The 16,998-nt window shown below is 50.6% G+C and overlaps 1 protein-coding gene across 2 annotated transcripts; it reads left to right on the top strand.

Moving 5' to 3' along the window:
* The first annotated feature begins 1,079 nt into the window (after positions 1 to 1,079).
* Positions 1,080 to 16,413, top strand: Paqr7 (progestin and adipoQ receptor family member 7). Of its 2 annotated transcripts, none has more exons than XM_004657496.2 (3): positions 1,080 to 1,213; positions 8,323 to 8,420; positions 14,410 to 16,413. In XM_004657496.2, the coding sequence occupies exon 3, from the start codon at positions 14,431 to 14,433 to the stop codon at positions 15,466 to 15,468; it is 1,038 nt and encodes a 345-aa protein (XP_004657553.1). In that variant the 5' UTR covers positions 1,080 to 1,213; positions 8,323 to 8,420; positions 14,410 to 14,430; the 3' UTR covers positions 15,469 to 16,413. The 2 variants fall into 2 exon arrangements, with proteins under 2 accessions (XP_004657553.1, XP_045005737.1); XM_045149802.1 differs by lacking the exon at positions 1,080 to 1,213 and adding an exon at positions 1,245 to 1,334.
* The last annotated feature ends 585 nt before the right edge of the window (positions 16,414 to 16,998 follow it).

The following is a 16,998-nucleotide window of genomic DNA, read 5'->3' as shown; positions in this document are numbered from 1 at the left end:
GGTCATTATGTTTTGCCACCAGCAAGTGCCTTAACCAGAGGCATCTCTCCAGCCCATCATTGTTTGATTGAATCCTCCTAACAACCCTCAAAAGGTTCTGCCATGTCCATTATACAGATCCTAACACTGAGACTCAGAAGGAGCAAGGAGACCTTTCCACATGGTGAATTGGAGTAGCCACAGGCCTCAGATCCTGCCACTGTGTCCAGATACCAGCCTCCCCCAGTAGGGACTCAGAGCTGCCAGAGCCCTGGCCTTCATCAGTATTGTGCCCTTAAGACAGGACCCGTCAATGTGTGACACTGTGAGCCAATGTTTACTGAAGGCCTACTATGTGCAGGACCCTTCTAGCGCACCACGAGTGGGAGAAGTGACACTGGGGAGTACGTGTCCTGTAGAAAAGACTGAACAGGGCTGGAGAGATGGCTTAGCGGTTAAGCGCTTGCCTGCGAAGCCTAAGGACCCCGGTTCGAGGCTCGGTTCCCCACAAGGGGGCGCACGCGCACGCGTCTGGAGTTCGTTTGCAGAGGCTGGAAGCCCTGGCGCGCCCATTCTCTCTCTCTCCCTCTATCTGTCTTTCTCTCTATGTCTGTCGCTCTCAAATAAATAAATAAATAAATGAACAAAAAAAAATTAAAAAAAAAAAGTGAAAAGTCTGGACAAACCGGCACTTGCTGTCAGCGGAAGGCCTGGGGTGGGAGCTTGGCTAGGCCGCGGAGCCCAGGCTGGGGTCCAGCCCCCTAAGAGGCGGCCCGGTAGGCTAGTGGGCGGTGGGCTCTGTGTGTTGCTCTAGGGCGGGGGTCCAGGGCTCTGGTTGGGACATCCATTCATTCTCTCTCATCAACTGGGCCCAAGTCGTCCAAGACCCCAAAATGAAACCTCCGGTTGCCGTGGAGCCCACGGAAGCAGGGACGTTCAGCAGGCGCCTGTGCTACCCCACCGCCTAGCTGAGGCACTCGGGTCGCGGTCGGCCGGGCCTGTGACCACAGGAAGTGTCCAGGTCGCTGGCCGCGCGGGGCCGCGCCAGCTGGCGGCTTGCGTAATGCCCCGGGCGGGCACGGGGCGCAGCCCAGGCCGGGGGAGGCGTCTGGGTCCCGGGTGCCTGCAGCGCCGCCCTCTCGGCTGGGGCGGAGCCAGCGTTTCGCTGCCCCTTTATCTGCAGCCCCGAAGGAGCCGCGGGGACGCCCGGGAAGGCTTCCTGCTCGGGTCACAGGTGAGGCTGGGCCTGGAGATCCCGGGAGGCGGTAGGAGGTGGGGAGCGCAGGGGATGCTCCCGCGGGCACGGGTGCTCCCCGCTCCGCACGTGCGCGGTGCCCAGCGGCGACAGCGGGGAGGTAGGTGGCTGGGGACACTGGGACTCACGGACAGCTGGCCAGCCGGCCCTCGGGGGATCACCCCCAGCTGAGAGGAGGGGGAGAAGGGAGTAGCTCCCCCGAGGAGCAGCTGTTGAGAGGGGACAGGAAGGAGGAGCAGAAATAGGGATCACTGGAGGGAGAGGGGGAGGAGCTATCTATGATGATGGCCAGCCCGTGCATGATCCGAGATGAACAAGCACCTAACCCTGGAGCAGACCCACCAGTTGTGCCCTGCAGGGAGCTACCCCCTTCCTGGAGGGATCTAGGGGATAATGGGGCAAGAAAGGGCGTGGGTGGGGCCCAGAGGCCCGGCCCTTGTGGGGATCCCTAAGAATAGGTGGGGGTTGCGTGTGGAAGAGGATGAAACAGGTCTTGTTCTCCAGGCCCAAGCCAAAGGACAGGGAATAGAATAGTCTCCCCTGGTGTCCTGAGTGCGATTTCTCCGGAGAGGGAAGAGGAGAGGGCACTGACCCCCACAGCACTGGCCTCAGAGATTTTCCTCAGCAGACTGTTGTGCTGCTTTCAAGGCCAAGAAGGACTGAGAGTTTGATGGGTTTGGCTGACCTAGCTCTGCCTGCTGGACCTCCCAGGACTCCATGTTGGGAGGACTGTGTGCCCCTGGGGATCCCTCCCTCCCCACCTCGATGAGAGGCTGTCCCTTCTCCCTGTGCAGAGGACCCTTGCTGGTCAGTTGTGCATTTTCCTGTGCTTTTGCACTGGGCGACTGTAAACAGCTTGCCCACCTTCTCTGGGCTGTTTCCCTCTTCAGAGATGCCCTCCTCAGGGTGAGTTCCCTAGAGGAATTTCTTGGGAAGTACTCATTACATCCTGGTCACTTTTTTTTTTTTTTTTCCCCCTAGGTAGGGTCTTATGTGGTCCAGGCTGACCTGGAATTCGCTACATAGTCTCAGGGTGGCCTCGAACTCACAGCGATCCTCCTACCTAGCGCTGGGATGAAAGGCGGGCGCCACCACGCCCGGCTCCCATCCTGGTCACATTTCTGAGGGCTGAGGGAGTCTTCACAGTGCAGCCACCAACACACCAAAGTAGTTTCTGTTCAGTCCTGGAAGACACCTGGGGACTTTTTCTTTAAATTCAATGGCCTGAGTTAGTTGGGGAATTAGTTTGCACGGGGAGGTGACCTGGTTGCCCAGACGATGGAAAGGCCTGCCAAGGCTTGTCCAATCGGTGTCCACCCACTAGATGACCATGGCTTGACTGGGGCACTGGTTCTGGAGTCAGGCAGACATGCCATGCCGCCTCCAGGCCTGCGACACCAGACTGGCCTTGAGCTCGCAGTGGTGGTGGGCGAGGGAAACAACATGGGGAAGTAACCACTGCCACCAAATGTCGGCTCCTAACAAGAACAGCTCGGCCTTCGCCACGGATGGCTGGCCAGCGGGACCTCTCAGGAGGCTGCGCGCAGACAACCCAGCCTGGTCTTATTATTACTATTATGGTTTTTTGTTTTGTTTTGTTTTCCTTCCTTCCTTTTTTTTTTTTTTTAAATTTCTTGTTACTATTGTTTTATTTCTCTTTCGGAGTTGGTGTCTGGCTGTTTTGTCCATATGGATCTTGAACTCCTGGACTCAAGTGATCCTCTCACCTCAGCCTCCCAAGTGGATGGGCTCTGGTTTTTCTTTTTGTTTTATTTATTTAGGGTGTGTATATGTATGTATGTATGTATTTGTTAAAATTTATTTATTTAATTTTTATTTATTTATTTGAGAGTGGGAAAGAGTCTGAGAGAATGGGCGCACCAGGGCTTCCAGCTACTGCAAACAAACTCGAGACGTATGCACTCCCTTGTGCATCTTGGCCTACGTGGGTCCTGGGAAATCAAACTGAGGTCCTTTGGCTTTGGAGGCAAGCGCCTTAACCAGTAGGCAATCTCTCCAGCCCCTAAAAATTTATTATTATTATTATTGGGATTTTATTTTTGAGACAGGATCTTAGTATATAGCCCAGGTTCACCTACCTGGAAACTCACTAATGGAATGGGGAACAAGTTACCCTCTAGACTTCACACATGAACACACACAAATAAATAAGTAAATTTATAAAAACATGAAAATTTATCCCAGTTAGTGGCACACACTTGTAACCCCTTGGGAAGCAGAGGCAGGATGATTGAATGGAAGGCCGGTCTGATCTGCCTAATAAGACCCTGTCTCAAAAATCTGCCTCTTTCTTTTTCCTTCTCTGTCTCTTTCTTTTTCTCTCTCTGTCTCTCTCCCTCTTAAATAAATAAATAAATAAATAAGAGTTGGGTCTGGTGGCCCACGCCTTTAATCCCAGCATTTGGGAGGCAGAGGTAGGAGGATCCCTGTGAGTTGGAGGCCACCCTGAGACTACAGAGTGAATTCCAGGTCAGCCTTGACTAGAGTGAGACCCTACCTCAAAAAAACCAACCAAAACAAACAAACATACAGAAAAAAAAAAAAAACCCACCCTGATATCTACATGAAAATTGTACACTGCATCATAATGTTTGGCTTTATCATCTAACGAAGTTAGACCTTGCTCTCCAAGGCGAGATAAAGTAGCCTTTCACAGACTAGGATGAACAGTCACACCCACAAGAGCGAGAACGAATATTTTGCATGCCAAGAAGAAGGCAGAAGGACTACAATGTAAGCAACAGTCCTGATAACAGGCGATACTCAGTTAGGCCCCGAGTTGAGGGCAGGGTGCTGGCACGGAGGCCTTGGCCCTAGATGGTGAGTTGCTGAGTTGCTATCCCTGTTCGTGGCCAAAGCTCCAGTGCCCGGCACATAGTAGGTCGAAAATAAATATTGTTGGAACGTCACAGGGGCTTGGGGCTGCTTTGAAATTGGTGCATTTCCTCTTTTCTCCCAACATTTGGAGAAACAGGGCCAGGAGGGGAAGGTACTTGTCCCAGCCCACCCAGGGCTTGAGGGGCTAAGCCAGAAGGCGAGCTCAACAACAAAAAAAAGTGGAGCCAGCACCGTGCCAGGGCCAACGCCAAGCACCTGTGACTTTGTTTTGTTTTCATAAGAGCCCCAGCGGTGGCTAATGTAGCCTCTGATGGTAACCGAACAAAACAGCTCAGAGAGGTTAAGGAATTTGTGCAAAGTTAGCCAGCCAGCAAGTTCCAGACTGAAAACCCCATGCCCACGTGAAATTCAGCTTTTCTTTTTTCCTTTGGTTTTTCGTTTTTCTTTTTAATATTTTTCTTTTTATTTATTTATTTGACAGAGAAAAAGAGGGAGAGAGAAAGAGAGACAGAGAAAGAGAGAATGGGTACACCAGGGTCTCTAGCCTCTGCAAATGAACTCCAGATGCATGCATCACCTTGTGCATCTGGCTTTACGTGGGTCCTGGGGAAATGAACCTGGCTCCTTTGGCTTTGCAGGCAAGCACCTTAACTGCTAAGCCATCCCTTCAGTCTTCCTTTGGTTTTTCGAGGTAGGGTCTCACTCTAGCCCAGGCTGACCTGGAATTCACTTTGTTGTCCCAGGTTGGCCTGAAGCTCATGGCCATTCTCCTACCTCTGCCTCCAGAGTGCTGGGCTTAAAGGCTTGTGCCACCATGCCTTGCTGAAGTAAATGCTTTTGATCTCTGAGTCTGTCAGAAGTATGCACCCTTTGGGCAGTGACCCTCCCTTATTCTCTAGAGTGGCCTCCTGGGGCATCTTTCTCCATGGGCTTCTGTGTGGACGAACCTGCAGCCCAGGAGCCTGTCAGCTCCATTCCCCATGTTCAGTATTTCCTTGGGCACCCTGGTGGCTGGTGGACCATAAGCATTGGGTGAAGCCTGAGTATGAGGTAGCCAGGGTTTTCCTTCTCCAAAGCCCACTGTCGGGTGGTGGCCAGGAGCAACTAGGGGTGACAAATCTTGGAGGAAGAAGGTAAGGAGGCTGAACTTGAGCTTAGAAAAATGAAAGTGTGAATTGGGGGTCTAGGGAAGGGTAAGGGGAGGGGAGGAGCTATCAGTATGGCCCCATGTCATGTATTCAGGCCAGGCCATGTCCTCCAGATTGCCTGCTTACGGGGTTTAACCTTCTATGGCCTCCCACACTGGGTTGGGGGTGCAGGAATTAAGACCCCTGCCCTGGGGATGTCTTCCCAGTCACCTTTCTTGGGTCTGTGGGCAAGTGACGATTTTCAGGGCTCTAGGAATCCAGAGGAATTACTCAGAATGGTCCTTGCTGAGAACAATTAATTATTAAATAAGGTCAGTGTTTTCAGAAGTCCAAACTCTAACCAGTTTTTGCTGGTCTTTAAATACATTCCCAAGTATAAAAATGTTTAAGGAGATAGCTAATTTTTTAAAAGATTTTTATTTATTATTTATTAGAGGGAGAGAGAGAAAGTGAGAATGGGCATGCCAGGACCTCTAGCCACTGTATACGAACTCCAGACACATGTGCATCTGATTTACATGGGACCTGGAGAATCAAACCTGGGTCCTTAGGCTTCACAGGCATGTGCTTTAACCACTAAGCCGTCTCTCCAGCCCAACAGCTAATTTTTTTTTTAATTTTTATTAACATTTTCCATGATTATAAAATATATCCCATGGTAATTCCCTCCCTCCCCACCCCCACACTTTCCCGTTTGAAATTCCATTCTCAATCATATTACCTCCCCATTACAATCATTGTAATTACATATATACAATATCAACCTATTAAGTATCCTCCTCCCTTCCTTTCTCCACCCTTTATGTCTCCTTTTCAATTTACTGGCCTCTGCTACTAAGTATTTTCATTCTCACACAGAAGCCCAGTCATCTGTAGCTAGGATCCCCATATGAGAGAGAACATGTGGCGCTTGGCTTTCTGGGCCTGGGTTACCTGACTTAGTATAATACTTTCCAGGTCCATCCATTTTCCTGCAAATTTCATAACTTCATTTTTCTTTACCGCTGAGTAGAACTCCATTGTATAAATGTACCACATCTTCATTATCCACTCATCTGTTGAGGGACATCTAGGCTGGTTCCATTTCCCAACAACAGCTAATTTTTAATTTTAATTTTTTGAGGTAGGGTCTCACTCTAGCCCAGGCTGACCTAGAGTTCACTCTATAGTCCCAGGCTGGCCTCAAACTCATATTAACCTTCTACCTCTGCTTCCCTGAGTGCTAGGATTAAAGGCATGTACCACCACATCCAGCTTTAATTTTTTTTTTGAGGCAAGCCCAATAGACTGGCCTTTTCTTATGAGAAAGAGAAAGAGAGAGAATTGACGTGCCAATCCACCTCCAGATGCGTGCACCACCTTGTGTGCATGTGCGACCTTGCGTTTTGCATCACCTTAGGCGTCTAGCTAACTTGGGATCTGGAGAGTCGATAGCCTACCACAGAAAGAAGAGAGCAGCACCATTCTGAGTATAAACATACATATTTAGAGGGCATAATGTTTTTATTTGTAAGACAGGATCTCATGTAGCCCAAGCTGGCCTTGAATTCGTTATGTAGCCAAGAATAGCCTTGAGCTTTTTGTACTCCTGCCTCGACTTCCTAAATATTGGGATTATATGTGTGAACTACCACATCTGGCTAGGATACAGTTATCTTTCTGACCCCTAAATCCTGTGGCTCTGCCTGAGTTTTTTTTTTATTTTTGTGGGGAAGGGGAGGGTTCTGGGGGTGGAATGTGGAGCCTTACATGTGCTAAACAAGTGCTACCCCTGGCCTACCCCTCCAGCCCAAGGTTTGAGATTTTATTTTATTTTTTGTTTTTTTTCGAGGTAGGGTCTCACTCTAGTCCAGGGTGACACAGAATTCACTATGGAGTCTCAGGCTGGCCTCAAACTCACAGTGATCCTCCTACCTCAGCCTCCCAAGTGCTGGGATTAAAGGTATATGTCACCATACCCTGCAAAGATTTTATTTATTTATTTATGAGAGAAATAGAGGCAGATATAGAAAGAATGGGCATGTCAGGGCCTTTAGCCACTGCAAATGAACTGCATACGCATGTACCACCTTGTGCATCTGGCTTTACGTGAGGATTGGGGAATGGATCCTGGGTCTTTTGGCTTTATGGGCAAGCATCTTAACTGCTAAGCCATCTCTCCAGTCCCAAGATTTTATTTTATTTTATTTTATTTGAGAGAAAAAGACACATACACACACATGCACACACACACACACACACACACACACACACACACAGAGAGAGAGAGAGAGAGAAAGAGAGAGAGAGAATGGGCATGCAGAGCCTTCAGCCATTGCAGATTCTAAAAGTATGAATCATCTTGTGCATCTGGCTTATGTGAGTGCTGGAAAATTGAACATGGGTCCTTTGGCTTTGCAGGCGAGCACCTTAACCACTAAGTCATCCCTCCAGCCCCAACATTATATTTTATTTTATTTTATTTATTTTGGTTTTTCAAGGTAGGGTCTCACTCTAGCTCAGGCTGACCTGGAATTCACTGTAGACTCAGGGTGGCCTTGAACTCACGGTGATCCTCCTACCTCTGCCTCCTGAGTGCCGGGATTAAAGGCATGTGCCACCACGCCACGCATATTTATTTTTTTTAAGAGAGAGAGAATTGGCATGCCAGGACCTCAGCCACTGAAATCGATCTCCAGACACTTGCACCACCTAGTGGGCATGTGCGACCTTGTGCTTGTCTCACCTTTGTGTGTCTGGCTTATGTGGGATCTGGAGAGTCAAATATGGGTCCTTAGGCTTCACAGGCAAGCACTTTAACCGCTGAGCCATCTCTCCAGCCTGAGAACTCTGAGCAGCTCTCAGGCTGGGGGTACTTCTAATACTACTACTGTGATTCATAAGGATGACGGCAATGATTGCTGAGTTCCTATGCTGTGCTGCTGAGTCACTGGCCCAAGTCAGGCAGCTTGTATGTTGTAAAGTCAGCTTTCCCATCTGGTGGTCTGCATCTGAAGCCCCTCTCCCAACAAGCCTTCCTAGGGCAGTGGCCATTTTTTCCTTTGCTCCTAACTTCCTTCCCTTCTGATTCTTACCACATAGGGTTCCCAAACTAGTCAAGTTCACCTGACATCCTGCTCCCAGGTCCCAGACACGTGGTCCAGGCAGAGCTTTGCTGTCCCCTCACTGTATGATCTTGGGTAAGTCACAGCTTTCCAGCCATCCCTCCTGACTGGTGAGCTACCTCCCGCAACTGAGGCCTGGATGCAGTAGAGCCTGGATTTTATCAGTGTTGGAGTCATGTAGGGAGGGAGGGACAGGGGTGAGATGTCCTTAGCCACACCCTCTAGTGACGTCACACAAGACACCTCCAGGCTCTGGAAGCTCCACCCTTGGTCCCCTTCACCTGTGTAAGTATCAGCTAGTGCTTAGCATCTCATTACTTTGCCCAGTTCCACAGTAGATGCCATTGGCCCCCAGGCTCAAGAGAAGCACCCCCAGGTACTCGATGCAGTTTTAGAGGCCTGGTAGGGGCCTATAGTGGTATACTGGGTTGGCTGGGCTGTCCTGGACAGGCAAGGGACTGGCCACCTGGTGGGAGATGCTTCCCTAGATACCCATCCCCTCCTATCTGTCTCAAGATTGATCCTGTCCCTGCTCCCTTCTTTCTCCTGGATTCAGGGTCTCTTTCTATGGATTCAGAGGATAGGAACATATTCTGAAAATAGATCTACTCAGAAGCACTAAAGCCTCTGCCTGAGTTTTTTTTTAAATATTTTTATTTATTTATTTGAGAGAGAAAGGGGGAGGAGAGAGAGAGAGAGGGAGGGAGAATAGGCACTCCAGGGCCATCAGCTGCTGCAAACCAACTCCAGACGCATGCACCACCTTGTATATCTGGCTTACATGGGTCCTGGAGAATTGAACTTGGATCCTTTGGAGTTATAGGCAAGTGTCTTCACCACTAAGTAATTTCTCCAGATGGTGCCTGAGTTTTAAAGGAAATCAGGCAGTGGGAAATCTGTCCCTCTAGTATGTTGCCTCTGGGTCGTGTTTAGAGCCCACCATATCTAGGAGCATGGGATGTGTGAGTCTGCACTGTTCCCTTTTGAGGAGGTGGTATAGCAATGAACAAAATAGATGGTAACTGAAAGAAACCGAGTTGCTAGACGCCCAAGGAGGAAATGATTTGTAGGAGAAGACCTGGTTACTTCAAGTCAGTATTTTCCAAGATCATCCTATGGGATGCAGGTGGGTGTGACAGGATACAGGCCATCAGCTAAGAGCGTTTGCCCTTTGCAGGCAAAAAAAGCTCAGTCCAAAGGCTTGCACATTTTCATTCTCTGCCCAGCCACACTTGGGTAAGGAGCTCTTTACCTCCTCTGGATTTCACAATCTGCAGCAACAAAAGGGCTTAATAATATCTATCCCCAGGGAGTTTATGATTGCAATGTGAGAATGGGCATATAAACACCTGTTCCATTTCAGCCACCCTTACAGTGACTCATCACTGGGAAAGGGCCCCCAGGTCGTGGAAGCTAGGTACAGGGAGGTTCAACAAAGCTCAGTGCATCCTTTGCTTCAGGGCTTCTCAGAGCCTGTGATCACGTACTGTGCCTCGGGAAGTCCCAAGAGCAGGAGCTCCAGCCAGGACTTAGCGGATCACAGGGCCTGGGGGGTGGGGTGGGGTATCCATAGGGCACCCCCAGCTTCGTCATTCCCTGGTGTTCTCCCCATGGCAGAATAGAAACCTTGTTGCTGGACAAGTCTAGGAAGGCCTTGGCATCTCTCAGCTCTGGTTTCCTCGTGTGAAACAAGGGAGCTGCACAGGATGTCTTCTGAGGCCTCTTCCAACCTCCTGAGGTTCCAAGTGAGGATGACGGAACTGGGGACTAGAGCTGAGGCTAAAGGCTAGTATAGGCTCTTGGGGAGAGGAAGAGGCCCACTCTGGCTCTCTGACCAGGTAGGTCTCATGTTCTCCTTAAGTGGCCTCCTTATCCATCAATCTGAAGGATCTGAGTCTGTGGTGGGCCAGGCTCTCTGGGTGGAGGAAGTGGAAGCGCCTGGTGCCCCCTTGTGGTAAGGAGCATCCCGGGTACAGTTGGCTCGTGGCTGACACGGAACTGCTTCCCTCTCTGGACTAGGAGGGGTGCCAGGGCCAACTCCAGAAACCCAGGGCAGGAGCACAGGGAAGAACAGGCTGGGGCAGATCCTGATGCCGCCTCCCTCTGCACAGTAAGCAGTTGTGCCAATCATTTGGGTGGCTTGGGGGTGACTTGTGGTGCTGCTGTGTGAAAACAAATGCTTATCCTGCTCAAACTGCTGCTGGAAAAGTGGTTGACCGCTGATGAGCAGTGGGCCAGACACCCCGATGTTGACTCCAGAAAGCTTATTGAGGGAGGTGTCTGGCTTGAGCTGGGCAGGGGACATGGCTCTGCCAGTGATGAGCTTGCTACACAAGCCTGAAGGCCTGAGCTCAGATCCCTAGCACCCATATACAAAGCTAGGTGTCATCCCAGCACTCGGGGGGGGGGGGCAGGGGTGGAGACAGGAGGACCCCTGAGGCTGGTTGGCTAGCCCAAATCAGTGGGATCCAGGTTGAGTGAGACACTCTTTCCCAAAGACTAAGGTGAACAGTGATTTAAGGAAGACACCTGACATTGACCTCTGGCCTCCACATGCATACACACATGCATACACATGAACACACATGTGCACCACACCCCCAAGAGACGCTTGAGCTACTAGAAGCTTGGATTTAGTAGCAGGCACCAGGCAAGTGCTGCATAGTTACGATGGTCAGACAGCTGCCACTTCATCTTGCATGGGGCCGTTTGCAGTGGTGGTTGAAAGCATGCAGGCTGAGTCTCGAGTGAGCCTGTCCACTGTGGATGGGCAGGGCACTTAATGTCTCTGTGCCTCAGTTTACTTATCTGGAAAATGGGAGCAAAGATGTTGTCAACGTCACAGGGCTAATAGGAAGTTCACATGAGTCAGTTGCATGTGAAGTGCTTAAAAATAGTGCCTGGCACACCTCCTCCAGTGGGGGTGTAAGTATTTGAGTTTACTTTTCTTCCTTTCTGGGCCCCAGAGTTCTGGAGGGCAGGGATACTGCACAGGGTCTGAGGCAAGCAGGCCCTGTGTTGGCTAAAGGCAGTAAGGAATAGCAGAATTGTGTAGCCCATCATGGGGCAGAGGAAAGCGGGCAGCAAGGGGGTCTTCTTAGAGGAGGCATCTTGTAAGGGCCTCAGAATTTCCATGCAGGGAAAAGCATTTTGGAGGGTCCTGGCTTCACAGGCCTGTATTCTCTAATAAGGCAGGTAGGACCCTGCCTAGGCTACAAAATGAGTTCAAGGCCAGCCTAGGCAACTTACTGAGATCTTGTCTCAAAATAGAAAGTAAAAAGATAGCTGGGGATGTAGGTCAGGGCGTAGAATATGTGAGGCCCTGGGTTCAGTCCCCAGTACTGCAACAGGAAATGAGGCCAGGAGCAGTCATGAGAGCCTTGAGACCAAAATGAGGAGTTAGGTTTGATTTGTATGGAATTAGGTACCATGGACAGTGAATGGAGGGTTTAGGGCAGGACTGGAGACTGGGGGATTGGCTCTTGGCTGGAGACTTTTCTCAGGAAAAAAGAGGCTTTAAAAAAATTTAAGGGAGGAGGTAGAGGCCTGGGCGTACCCATTATCTCTCTCCCTCTTTCAAATAAATAAAAAAAATAAAAACATTACAAAATGTAAGGGGCTGTCAAGATAGCTCAATGGTTAAATCATGCTGGTTTACCTGGGCCAGATATAAAAAGTGACATAAACATCTAGCATTCATTGGCAGTGGCAAGAGGTCCTGGCACACCCATACACACACATGTACAAATAAAAAAAATTGGGGGGGGGGCTGGAGAAATGGCTTATTTATTTATTTGAGAGAGGTGGGGGGCACAGAGAGAGAATGAGAAGACACACCAGGACCTCTAGCCACTGCAAATGAACTTTAGATGCATGCACTACCTTGTACATCTGCCTTTACTTGGGTTCTGGGGAGTTGAACCTGGCTTTGCTGGCAAGTACTTTAACTGCTAAGCCATCTCTCCAGCCAACATAAAAGAAATTAAACATAAAAATTATATATTAAGGTATGCTTACTGATTTTTTGGTTTTTTTTTGGGAGGGGTAGGGTCCCACTCTAGCCCTGGCTGACCTGGAATTCATTATGTAGTCTCAGGATGGCCTTGAACTTACGGCTATCCTCCTACCTCTGCTTCCCGACTGCTGGGATTAAAGGCATGTGTCACCATGCCAGACTAAATGTATTTTTCAAAAATATTATTTATTTATTTGCAAGCAGAGAGAGACAGAGGAGACAGACAGAGAGAGTGGGCATGCCATGGCCTCTAGCCACTGCAAACAAACTCCAGATGCATGTGCCACTTTGGGCATCTGGCTCTATGTGGGTATTGGGGAATCAAACCCAGGTCACTAGGCTTTGCAAGCAAGCACTTTCACCACTGAGCAATCTGTCCAGCCTCTATTGATGTATTCTTTTTAAAAATTTATTTATTTGCTTATGAGAAGAGAGGGAGAGGAGAGAGAATGGGTGCACCAGGACACATAGCCACTGAAAATGGATTCCAGATGCATGTGCCACCATGGGCATCTGTCTTATGTGGGTACTTAGATTTTGCAGGCAAGTGCCTTACCACTAGCCATCTCTCCAGCCCTGATGTATTCTTTTCTTTTTTATGAGAGAGAAATTGGCGCACCAGGGCCTCTAGCCACTGCAATCGAACTCCAGACGCGTGCGCCACCTTGTGCCCAAGGATGACCTTATACCCATGTGTCACCTTTTGCGACCGGCTTGTGTAGGTTCTGGGGAGTCAAACCTGGGTCCTTAGGCTTCGCAGGCAAGCTAAGTCATCTCTCCAGCCCCCGATGTATTCTTTCAAAGTATTTATTTGAGAAAGGGGGATGAGAGGGTGAATATGGGTGCACAAGGGTGCTTGTCATTTTTTTTTTTTCTGAGGTAGGGTCGCACTCCAGCCCAGGCTGAGCTGGAATTCACTATGTAGTTTCAGGGTGACCTTGAACTCATGGTGATCCACCTACCTCTGCCTCCTGAGGGCTGGGATTAAAGGCGTGCGCCACCACATCCAGCCTTCTTGTCACTTCAAAGGAACTCCAGATGCATGTGCCACTTTTTGCATCTGGCTTTATATGAATCAAACCTAGACCAACAGGCTTTGCAAGCAAGTGCCTGTACCTGCTGAGCCATTTCCCCAGCCCCAAAGAGACTCTTTGAGTTGGGTCCTGCAGGGAGTGAACCCTTACGACAATGCTCTTTCATCCAGCAAACACTGAGTTCAAGTTACTTGCACAACACACCGAGCTAAACTGCCCAGTGTCCTCAAGCTCACAGTCACATTTTTACTGCCCATGGGAAGTGTGCTGGTCAAAGGATGGTCTGATGGTTCGCATTCAAGTCGAGAAGTCAGGGCGACGAGGAAAGCATCACAGAAGAAATAGGTTTTGAGGGACGGATGGGAGTTTTCCCAGTAGGCACAAGGAGGAGAACGTCTCAGCAGAGGGGACAGCATGTATCGGGCTATGGGCACATGAAGCAGTAGCCACAGGAGTCTAGTGAGGCTGTGACTGGATATGAAGTGGGCTGTGGCTGAGCAGTAAGGTTGGGTAAGAAGGAAGTGGGGACCAGATCACGTGGAAGAGTGGAAAGTCAGCAGGGGCCCCGGCACTCGAGGTAGAGGCCGTGGGTCTGCTAGTCATGTTATTGTCATCCCAGATGCTGGTGCACACTCGCAGGCTGAGAGAGCATGTCCTCTCTGATGTTCACGACAGCTGTGTCCTTGAACAGAGAAAACAGCTGGGGCGGCTATGCGGAGCCTGGACTGCAAAGGGAGTAACTGAGGCAGGGAGCCTTCTAGATGAGTATGGCCTTCCAGCATCTACTGAGTACCTACTATGTGCCACGCTCGGTGTTAGGACTGTCAGGAGCTCTTGCTCTCATGGGGTCAGGACGGAGCTGTGCCTTAGGATCACTCTTTCCTTCTCAAATGTGACCCAAGGACACGGATGTGGGAGGAGGGAGGAAGACTGGGGCCTCACAGCTCCAGTTCTGGGGAACTTGGGAGGGAGGAGACACTACGGCCCTAACTTTGCCCCTGGGATTTATTCCCAGCTCCCTACCCAGGCCCCAACCATGGCCATGGCAGTAGCCCAGAAGTTCAACCACCTGCTGTCCAGCCTGTGGCACGTCGGTGAGAAGCCTCCGCAGCCAGAGCCCGTGTTCACGGTGGACCGGGCCGAGGTGCCGCCCCTGTTCTGGAAGCCGTACATCTACGCCGGCTACCGGCCGCTGCATCAGACCTGGCGCTTCTACTTCCGCACGTTGTTCCAGCAGCACAACGAGGCCGTGAACGTGTGGACCCACCTGCTGGCCGCCCTGGCACTGTTACTGCGTCTGGCCGTCTTGGTGGGGACTGTGGACTTCCAGCAAGACCCTCATGCCCTGCCCCTCTTTATCATCGTCCTGGCCTCCTTCACTTACCTCTCCTTCAGCGCCCTGGCTCACCTCCTGCAGGCCAAGTCTGAGTTTTGGCATTACAGCTTCTTCTTTCTGGACTACGTGGGTGTGGCCGTGTACCAGTTCGGCAGTGCCTTGGCACACTTCTACTATGCCATCGAGCCTGCCTGGCATGCCAAGGTGCAGGCCATTTTCCTGCCCACAGCGGCCTTCTTGGCCTGGCTTTCCTGTATGGGCTCCTGCTACAATAAGTACAGCCAGAAGCCAGGTCTGCTGGGCCGCACCTGCCAGGAGGTGCCCTCGGCGCTGGCCTATGCGCTGGACATCAGCCCCGTGGTGCACCGCATCTTGGTGTCCCCTCAGCTGGCTGAGGAAGACCCGGCCCTTCTCTATCACAAGTGCCAGGTGGTTTTCTTTCTGCTGGCTGCTGCCTTCTTCTCTACGGTCATGCCAGAGCGCTGGTTCCCCGGCAGCTGCCACGTCTTCGGGCAGGGCCACCAAGTTTTCCATGTCTTTTTGGTACTCTGCACGCTAGCCCAGCTGGAGGCCGTGACACTGGACTATCAGGCCCGCAGGTCCATCTACGCCCCTCTGCATGCCCGCTGGCCCCACAACTTCTCCGCTCTCTTCCTGCTGACCGCGGGCAGCAGTGTTCTCACCGCCTTGCTTCTCAGCCAGCTGGTGCGGCGCAAACTCCACCAGAAGACCAAGTGAAAGCAAGGGAGTTAGCAGCTGCCGGGGCAGGAGGAGTGGGGGGGACGAAGGCCTGGGCTTGCCTCCAGATGGGAACAAGGACTGGTAAACTTTTTGTTTGTGTCTGGTCCATGATAACTCCCTGAATATATAGGTCAACTTTCAAGGTGGCACCAGTCAAATCCTTAGACCTGGGGATTGACTCGAAGCCGCAGGGCCTACCTAGCTTCCTGCTCCCGGAAAGGGAGAGCTGGAGGTGTGGGCTCACTGCTCTTCTTCCTCCCACTAGGGCTGAGGTTGGGGTTCAGCTTGGGTCAGGACCCTGGTTTGGGCCTTCCGGTTGTCTAGTGGGAGGTGAAATGTAAGTCAGTATTAGATTTGAGCTGTGAGAGGCAGGGAAGGCCTCACTAGCCCCCCAGTTGCACTGGTGTCAGAGGAAACGGGCATCCTAAAGATGGGTAGGATCTGAATCTACTGTCCCTTGTGACCTGGCCTGAATCACTGAGTCCCAGAGAGCCCCTGGTGGCAGAAGATCCCCTCTAGCGGCCCCCTCCTTTAGTCATTGCCCCAGTCGTTAAGCCCCACATCTCCTGGCTCTGGACCGAGTCCCACACAGCAGTTTTTAGGTTCTTTTCCAGAGCTTGTTGATTGTGGTTTGTCTGCTCAGCTGTGTTTCTGGAGCCTCTGCTCAGAGGCCGCCACCTGCTGGGCCCTGTGGATCAGTGCAGGATGAGAGGCTTTGAGACTAGAATGAACTGCTGAAGGACGTCCTGAGGAGGGAGCATTTAGAGCAGAAGCGCAAGTAGGAGTTTGTAGACTTTAGTCTAGAAAGCAGAGGGGGAAAAGGGTTTGAAAACCTGTGCCATGGCTCAGAGGTGTAGAAAGTGTTCTGTGGGGGCTGGAGGTAGGGTAGGCCCTGATCTCTGATAAAGTTCTGGACATAATAAAGTGATTGTGACAACTGCCTCTCCTTTTTGTCTCCTGTCCCATAGAGGGAAGAGCCTTTGTTCATAGGAAGATTTTTTTGATATTTAATTTTTCTTTACTCATTTGAGAGATAGAGAATGGGCATGTCAGGGACTGAAGGCGCTGCAAACGAACTCCAGATGCATGTGTCCCCTTGTGCATCTGGCTTACATGGGTCCTGGGGAATGGAACCTGGGTCCTTTGGCTTTGCAGCCAAGCATGTTAACCACTAAGCCATTTCTTCAGCTCCACAGGAAGGGTTTTTGCAGGAAGCTAGCTGCAGGGCACCTTGGGAGTGGACACAGGGTGGAGCAAATGCAGGTCTTATTTTTCACCTGGGGATATAATTGACGTTCGGGTCTCCTGTGTGTGTATAAATACATACATAGATGACATTTCAATGGAGCAAGGGGCACTTTTATTAACTAGTTAAAATAATGTTTTAAAATATAAATGCTAGAGACATAACTCTGGTATTTGCCTAGCACGTGCAAAGTCCTGGGTTTAATCCCCATCATTACCAGAAACCACAAAAACAGGGAAGGAGGGTGTTGCAGTCAGGTTCACATTGCTGGTAGAAATCAC

This window comes from Jaculus jaculus, chromosome 5 (assembly GCF_020740685.1).
Source record: "Jaculus jaculus isolate mJacJac1 chromosome 5, mJacJac1.mat.Y.cur, whole genome shotgun sequence".
Lineage (NCBI taxonomy): Eukaryota > Metazoa > Chordata > Mammalia > Rodentia > Dipodidae > Jaculus > Jaculus jaculus.
The sequence above is the reverse complement of the archived record's forward strand: the minus strand, read 5'-3'. Positions and strand labels throughout refer to the sequence as shown.